This window comes from Tupaia chinensis, unplaced genomic scaffold (genome assembly GCF_000334495.1).
Source record: "Tupaia chinensis unplaced genomic scaffold, TupChi_1.0 Scaffold000215_1, whole genome shotgun sequence".
NCBI lineage: Eukaryota > Metazoa > Chordata > Mammalia > Scandentia > Tupaiidae > Tupaia > Tupaia belangeri.
This window is the reverse complement of record NW_006159690.1, coordinates 1,819,199-1,827,479: the sequence shown is the minus strand read 5'-3', so window position 1 is coordinate 1,827,479 and position 8,281 is coordinate 1,819,199. Positions and strand designations below refer to the sequence as shown.

The window sequence follows — 8,281 nt, the reverse complement described above, 5'->3', positions numbered from 1 at the left end:
TCCCCCCCGAAAGTATATACCCTGGGGCAAAAATAAAAAAAAAAAAAAAAATATATATATATATATATATAGTTATTTTTATATTTCACTTTCTTTGAGTATTCTCTAATATCAGGACAATGAAGAGATCGTTCATTTATAGCACTCTTTTCTTTTTCTTTTTTTAAGGATTTTTACCTTAGGGCACATACGTTAGCTGCAGCGAGACAGAAACACTGAGTAGGAAAGTGAGAAATCACTCTCCTCCCCCCCCCCCACAAGGGGATGGTCATGCCACAATCTCCAGTCTCCTTGGGACTTTAGGCACACATGCATACATGCACACATGTGCACCAACATGATTTTCAAGCTGCCAGTCTGGGACACGAGCCACGGTTGGCCATGTGGAAGTCCAACCGCTGCCACATGCTGGCCTCTGTACCAGTCATGTTTTCTTGCAATAAGGAAAATAATTTATCTCTTGTATACACTTAAAAAATAGACCAATATGATATAGTCACTTGGTAAAAACTCTGAAAAATATTGTGACAGGTGATTAGGTACTTGGTAAACACCCTAATTGCGTAAATGCTGTTTGTTGGAAATAAAGACAAATATATAGAAAGCTCGTCTACTTCATTTTTATTTTCATTTTAAAAAATAATAAAATGTAATTTTGAATTAAAACTTACTGCCGTGTTTTGAAAATTAGATACTGTAGCAATCTAAGCATAATATGAAAAACAGAAAGACTTTATATTAAAGTTTCTTCATTTTCCTAAACCTAGGATGGTAAGCGGATGTTTGGCACCTATTTTCGTGTTGGTTTTTATGGAACCAAGTTCGGGGATTTGGATGAACAGGAATTTGTTTACAAGGAACCTGCAATAACCAAACTTGCAGAGATATCTCACAGATTGGAGGTGAATGCTGCAATGGTTCATAAAATGTCATCTTTAATTTGTATTCTCTGTGATGAGTAGATTTTCAGGTCTGATCTAACTGCTTAATAAGCCAGACCCTGCCAAGTAAACTATTCCCTTTGAATATAGATACAGTAATACTCTTTTAGATCCTTTAAATCATTTATGACAACAGTGAAATCATGTTACTAACTTTTCTTTTTGAGTCTCTATTTTTCACATGTATTTTTAAAAACCCCTGTATCCCTCAGAATTATTGTGATTTAAGAGAAGTCTATCTCTTTGGTATATCTCGTTCCCAGTGAGATATTGTAAAACCCTGAAGTCATATCTTAAAAACACTTCTTAGGAAAACTTAACCTTTAGGAAGTCTTAAATTTCACCATAAATGGTTAATTTTCATATTTATCAGGGTAGCCAAATTTTCTATTATTCTTTCCTACCTTTCTCTAGTCTTGTCACTCAATATGTGGTTCATGAACCACAAGTTTTGGCATCACCTGGGAGGTTGTTTGAAATGCAAAATGTCATACTCTACCCTAGACTTTCTGAATCAGAATCTGCAATTTAACACAGTCCCCTGGTGATTTGTGGTCACATGACAGTATGAGAAGCAGCTCTCTAGGCTCATTTTTATTCTCAGATGATGTTAATTTCTTGATGTTACATTCTCAACTACATGGGCTCAGTGTGACTTTTTATTTTCAAGAGGGTAAGTAAGTTTTGGGAAATATTAAGAGAGTGTTTCCCAAATTTACTCTGTTATAAACCTTACCTTTGGAGAAGGTAGGGGATTTCCCTGTTAGAGATTCAGGTTTAAGTTTTCTTTTGAGTAACCCCATCCATTGCCATGTTGCTACTCGGTGTCAAATGGAAAAGTCACTACATTCTTGAACCGTGGTTGTCTTTTCAAAATCTAAACCTAACCAGAACTTTATTCGGTCAATACTTTTATTTGAAAATCTGGAATGTTACTTTAAATCCACTCATACAAATAAATGCTTATTCATCGGCCCATGGTCTGTAATAAATCAGGCCACATCATATTCAATAGCAGTAATAGCCTATGCATCAAAGATAATGAGCATTGGGCCAGCAGATGGCACGGTGGTTACATTGCTGGACTTCAACAGGGCCAGCTGTGGTTCTAGTACCGAACCTGGTGGCTTGAAACTCAAACTGGGCACTTGTGTGTGTATGCCCAAAATCCTGAGAGGAGACTGGAGGGGAGGGGATTGTGGTGTGGCCATTCCCGCTGGAGGGTGATTTCTCACTTTCCTTCTCTCTGCCTCTGTCTCATTCTCTCTGGTGAGCACACATGCCCTAAGGCCAAAATCTCTAAAAAAATTTTTATTGGGTTTCTTTTGCCTTTGCTTTTTATTCCCTTTTTTTTTTTTGCCTTGAAGATCTCTTCGAATCCTTTACTTTTATTGTAGGAAATTGGGTGTTTTTTGTATTTTGTGTTATTTAAAGTGCACAAATGAGAATAACATCAAATATTGACTGAGACCATGCTAATTTATAAGCTACTGTCATTCTTGTGAGCCTAAATATTATTATTTTGCAATTCTTGACATGGTTGTGCAGAACTTTCTGCTTCAGAGGCCTTCTCCATTTTCAAATCCTATTAACTTCATGTATAAGATTTCCTTTTCTTTATTGTAGGGATTTTATGGAGAAAGATTTGGAGAGGATGTGGTTGAAGTAATCAAGGACTCTAATCCTGTAGACAAGTGTAAATTAGATCCCAACAAGGTACGGTTGATAAGATTGTAACAACCCATTGGCCTGTCTTTGAGGTCATCTGTGCAGTTTTCTCTGAGAAAGGCTTAATGATGATTTAACAGTGAGGAAATGAAAGACTTTTTCCTTCCCCAGGCATATATTCAGATTACCTACGTGGAGCCATACTTTGACACATACGAGATGAAGGACAGAATCACGTATTTTGACAAAAATTATAATCTTCGCCGTTTCATGTACTGTACACCTTTCACGTTAGATGGTCGTGCCCACGGGGAACTTCATGAACAGTTCAAACGGAAGACCATTCTAACTACTTCCCATGCCTTTCCTTATATTAAAACAAGGGTCAATGTCACTCACAAAGAGGAGGTAAGTCCATCAGTGGAAAAACAGAGTTCGTAAGACAGATAAATTACAGCCGTAGTAGAACAATATGGATGCAGCGTGTATGTACCATTTCTCACCTAGAAACATGCTAGAACTTTACCCATTTTTGAATAATTTATTTTGGGCTTCTTTTCTAAGTCCCTAATTTTATGCTTTGAAAGGCTGACTTTTTTTTTTTTTTTTTTCATTTAGGGATACAACTTTATGTGTAGAGTGTTAATTTCAGACATGGTTTTACTGTATTATGATCTTCCTGCTTCAGTCTCCTAAACAGCGGGGACTACAGAGGCTCACACTGCGCCAGGCCACAGTCTGCCGAGCAACAGCAACCAGTGTGCGCTACTGTGGCTGGGCCAGGGAGTTGATTGATACCTAAAAGTTAACCATTTTTCTCTTTTTTTTTTTCATCATTTTAATTGATGTAAATTGATTAAATAACTATGCTGGCCTAATAGATGCTATTTTACTCAGATTATTTTAACACCAATTGAAGTTGCTATTGAAGACATGCAGAAAAAGACACAAGAGTTGGCATTTGCAACACATCAGGATCCAGCGGACCCCAAAATGCTTCAGATGGTACTCCAGGGATCTGTAGGCACAACAGTGAATCAGGTTAGTGCTTTTTGGTTGCACTGTGTAATTTAAGTGTAAATAGGATTTGAATAATCTCATTATAAAGATCATAAATAAGTGCTAAATCAAGCAAAAAAAGATGATATGTTTGTTGGAAGTGGATCCAAGGGGCCAGCAGGTGGCATAGTGGTTAAGGTACAGGACTCTCACATGGCTAACCACGATTTGACTCCTGGCACCAGTAGCTTTAAAATTATGTCAGGTACATGTGCATGTATGCCCTAAGTCCCAAGAGGAGATTGGAGGAGAAGGGATTGCAGTGTGACCATCCCCTTTGGGGAAGGGGAATTTCTCACTTTCCCTGTCTCCGTCTGTCTGCCTCTGGTGAGTACACACCCTATGGCAAAAAAAAAACCTTAAAGAAAATAAGTGATTGCAAAAGGTACTGGAAATATAAATTATGCCAAATGGAAAAATAAAAGTTTTCCAGTATTATCTTAGTTGTTAAAGTTTTCGTGTCTGCCTTCTCTGTTGCCCATGTTTTTTCCTGTCTATCTGTTCTTACACATTCTATTAAGAAAGAATTAACTCACTTAAAATAGCCTTTCCTTAAAAAACTTGTACTGAATGTTTTCTTAAAAGACTCACTTTCAGAACTGTTGCATGCATGTGAACCCTTCTATCCTAAATTCTCCCTGGTGTTATCTGGAGCACCTTCATAATGAGGACTAAGTGATGTAGAGCAATTTCGGATGTTTTCACAGTATACATACACAAGATGTTGTTGCTTTGTCATATGCAGATCAGAAGGCATCTCCATTCTCTCCCTGAGGATTTTAGACATGGACCAATCTTAAAGACTATTCCAAAGTAAGGGAAAATCCAGAGGCCTTAAGATCTTATAGAATGTCTTAACTACTTTTTAGTTTAAAAGATCAAAGCAAAAACATGCACTACTGAAACTGAAGTGCATACCTTAAGACCTTTACTCCTAAAAACATATGAAGAGTCTTCAAAAAGCTCATGCAAAATGCCTATTATTTTTTTAAAAAGCATGAATTTAAAAAAAATTTTTTTAGAGAGGTTTTTGCTGTAGGGCACGTATGCTTACCACAGAGACAGAAAGCGAGAAATCACTCCCTTCTCCTCCATTCTTTTCTTGGGATTTTGGGCTTGCACATGTGCCCAGCATGAGTTTTAAGCCACGAAGCCTGGGAGTCAAACTGTGGTCAACTACTTGGGAGTCCAATGACATAACCATTATGCCATCTGCTAGTCCCAGAATTTCAAAAATGTGTGCACCAAAAAAGCTTGTGCTTTAATTCCATCTTTCTATGACCTTTTTTTTCTTTTAATTTTTTTTTAAAGAGATATTTTTGCTATAGGGCATATGCAACTTGTCAGAGAGACACAGAGAGAGAAATTGAGAAATCACCCTGCAGGGAGATGGCTACACTGCAGTCCCTTCTCCTCCAGTCTCCTCTCAGGATTTTCAGCGTGCACAGACTTGCATTCAGTGTGAGTTTCAAGCTGCAGTATCCAGGACTAGAACCACAGTTGGCCATGTGGAAGTCCAGCACCTTAACCATTATGCCATCTGCTGGCCCCTACACAAACTTTTTGATGCCCTTCCACAAAATTTTTGAAGCCCCTCCCCCTTACATGGTTTTTGAGGTATTATGTCCAAATAATGTGACTTACAGAAGATCATCTTTAACTTAGCGTCAGGAGCAGCTTTGAAATACTGAAGGAAGCTGTTTTAGCAAAATTGAGTCTAATGATCAGATTAGCAGATGTAGTAGACTGACAACTTTCATATCCAGGATAAATTAACGAATGTGAAAAATATGGGACCAGCAGTTGGCTGAATGGCTATGTCGCTGGACTCCCATGTAGTCAACTGTGGTTCGAGTCTTTGACTCGGTGGCTTAAATTCACGCCGAGCGTGTGGGCATGTGTGCCCAAGATCCCAAGAGGAGAATGGAGGAGAGGGGATTGTGGTGTGGCCATCCCTCCTGGGGGTGATTTCTCGCTTTCTGCCTTTCTGTCTCTCTCTGTCTTTCTGGCAAGTGCATATACCCTATAGCAAAAATCCTCTCTAGAACAACAACAAAAAATACAAACTGCGTTAAGGAACATAATAATTTTTTGAGCGTTTATTCTGTTTCTTTGAAGAAAGAACTAATAATTTAATTGCGGTAGGCAAGAATGAAATCAACGTGCCTCTGAACAGTTTTACTATAGACAGATATATATGCATTAAATTTAAATGACATAATCTTTGTGGGCCAGCAGGTGGTGTAGTGGTTAAAGTGCTGGACTCCCACATGGCGGAGTTTAGTTCAAATCCTGGACCTGAAAGCTTGAAACTCATGTCAGACACATGTGCGTGCATGCTGAAAATCCTGAGAGGAAATTTGTAGTCAGCTGTGGTTTGAGTCCCAGACATGGTGACTTAAAAATCATGCCAGCATGTGTGTGCATGCCAAAAATCCTGAGAGGAGAGTGGAGAAGGTATTGTGGCATGGCCATTCCCACTGGTGGGTGATTTCTCACTTTCTGTCTGTCTCTACCTCTATGGTGAGTGCTCATGCCCCATAGCAAAAAATCTCTCTATAAAAATAAATGATATAATCTCACTGCTAAGAAAAATGATTTGGGGGGCCAGTAGATGGCATAGCAGTTGGGTCACTGGACTCCCACATGGCCAACCATGATTCAGGCACTTCACCTGGTAGATTGAAACTCACTCTGGTCACATATGGATGCATGCCTAAGATCCCAGGAGGAGAATGGAGGAGAAGGGATGGTGGCATGGCCATACCCCCTGGAGGAGTGGTTATTTCTTACTTTCCCTCTCACTGTCTCTGAGTCTCTCTCTCAGGTGAGTGTACACGCCCTAAGGCAAAAACATCTATAAAGAAAAAAGGAAAGAAAGAAAAATGGCCTTGGTACTGTCACCTTTATAATTTTAGAGAAGACAAAAATATACTTCTTGTTTTATTTTTTTATTTTACAGGGGCCTTTGGAAGTTGCCCAGGTTTTCCTTTCTGAAATACCCAGCGACCCAAAACTCTTCAGACATCATAATAAACTTCGACTCTGCTTTAAAGATTTTACTAAAAGGTATTCAAGTCTTCCCTTCATAAAGATTTCAAATTGAATTTGTCTTATACTTCAGTATGACAGAAGGCCCTTCAAGAACTACTGAAAAGAAAAAAAGGGACCAGTAGATGGTGTAATGGTTATGTCGCTGGACTCCCAGCGCTAACTGCAGTTCGAGTCCCCAACCTGGCAGCTTGAAACACACCAGATGCATGCTTGTGTGCTCCCAAAATCCTGAGAGTAGAGTAGAGGAGAAGGGATTGTGGTGTGGCCATCCCCCCTGGGAGGCGATTTCTCACTTTCTGTCTCTCTGTCTCTCCAGTGAGTGCACATGTCCTATAACAAAAATGTAAAAGAGAGAAAAGAAGAAAAGAAAAATACCTGGAAGTAGTTCATGATGAGAAATAAGCTTTGTAGAATTTATTATTCTTTAATATTGTATACTTATCCTCTCCTCCTCATCCCACTATACTCTGTAATACCATATTTGTAAAGATTGAAAAAGCCAAGGCTCAGCAAATTTTAATTTGAATCTATTATTGGACTGTGTAACTTGGCAACTCCTATATATTATTAATCTTTTTTTTTTTTTTTTGAGATTGCTGATGAGCTGGTTTTTTTATTATTATTATTATAAATTTTTTTTTCTTTTCTCATCACAACACACATATGAATTTTCCATCCAAAATACACTGTGCATTGGCTCAATCAAGCACATCAACATATATGTTCTCAGCAAATGATTTCCCAATTTTTGTGTCCTGCATACCTTGCCTTTTGTTTTGCCATCCTAGGTTCCCCATCCCCACCCTCTGCCATGTCCCATCTTCCTCCTCCATTGTCCCTGACATTCATGATTGCCCTCAATGGCTTCCGCCCCCCCCCATTCAATTGTTCTACCAATGAACTCAATTAGTCTAAGTATATCCACTAGCTAGCACAGCTGACATATCCTTACACATGTATCCAAATCTGATCCTAGGCATAAACCCCAGGGAGTAGAATGCACATACTATAAAGTAGTCCCCAGTTGTGTCCATACAACTCTCTTCAGTCATCAAATGTGGTGCATTTTTCTTTTCCTCCTGCTTATTATTTTTTTTTATATTAAATTATATTGCCTAACACTCATTCCCTGAGTATCATCACAACACACCAAGTGTAGTTTCCCATCTAGGATAAACTGCATGGTGTCTCAATCAAGCATGTCGTCACCAATACTGTTCCATTTCTACTTTCATACATATAAATATGTTTTTTATCCTATGTTTGACCCTCAGCCCTTTCCCCCTCTCCCAATTACTCTATCTCTGCTATAGACAGCTATCCTCCAGAGGGGTCATTGAAAATGCGATACCTGCGAGTAGAGGGAGAGGGGTCACGAGTCCAAAGTTTTTAACAATAGGGAAAATAGATTCCATTCAAGGTTGGATCAAGTGTGGGTCTCGTGCAGTTCCGCAACTGTAGGTGAGTCTCCATGGAATACAGTCTCCGGAAGGCAGTTCTGGCAAGCAGAGTTGACCATCAGTTGATGCGGCACAGCAGCCATCTTGTGGTTAGCAGGA

At 39.0% G+C, this 8,281-nt stretch overlaps 1 protein-coding gene across 2 annotated transcripts in view; it reads left to right on the top strand.

Annotated features, from left to right (window-relative positions):
* The window catches only part of DOCK7 (dedicator of cytokinesis 7), a 213,522-nt gene that overhangs the window by 193,242 nt on the left and 11,999 nt on the right, over positions 1–8,281 (top strand). Inside the window, exons 42-46 of one of the 2 annotated variants that reach the window (XM_006147525.3) lie at positions 777–902; positions 2,568–2,657; positions 2,781–3,017; positions 3,507–3,650; positions 6,631–6,737. In XM_006147525.3, the coding sequence (XP_006147587.1) occupies positions 777–902; positions 2,568–2,657; positions 2,781–3,017; positions 3,507–3,650; positions 6,631–6,737 (704 nt within the window). Of the gene's footprint in view, positions 1–767; positions 903–2,567; positions 2,658–2,780; positions 3,018–3,506; positions 3,651–6,630; positions 6,738–8,281 lie in introns of both variants that reach the window. The other variant, XM_006147522.3, reaches the window with a different exon arrangement.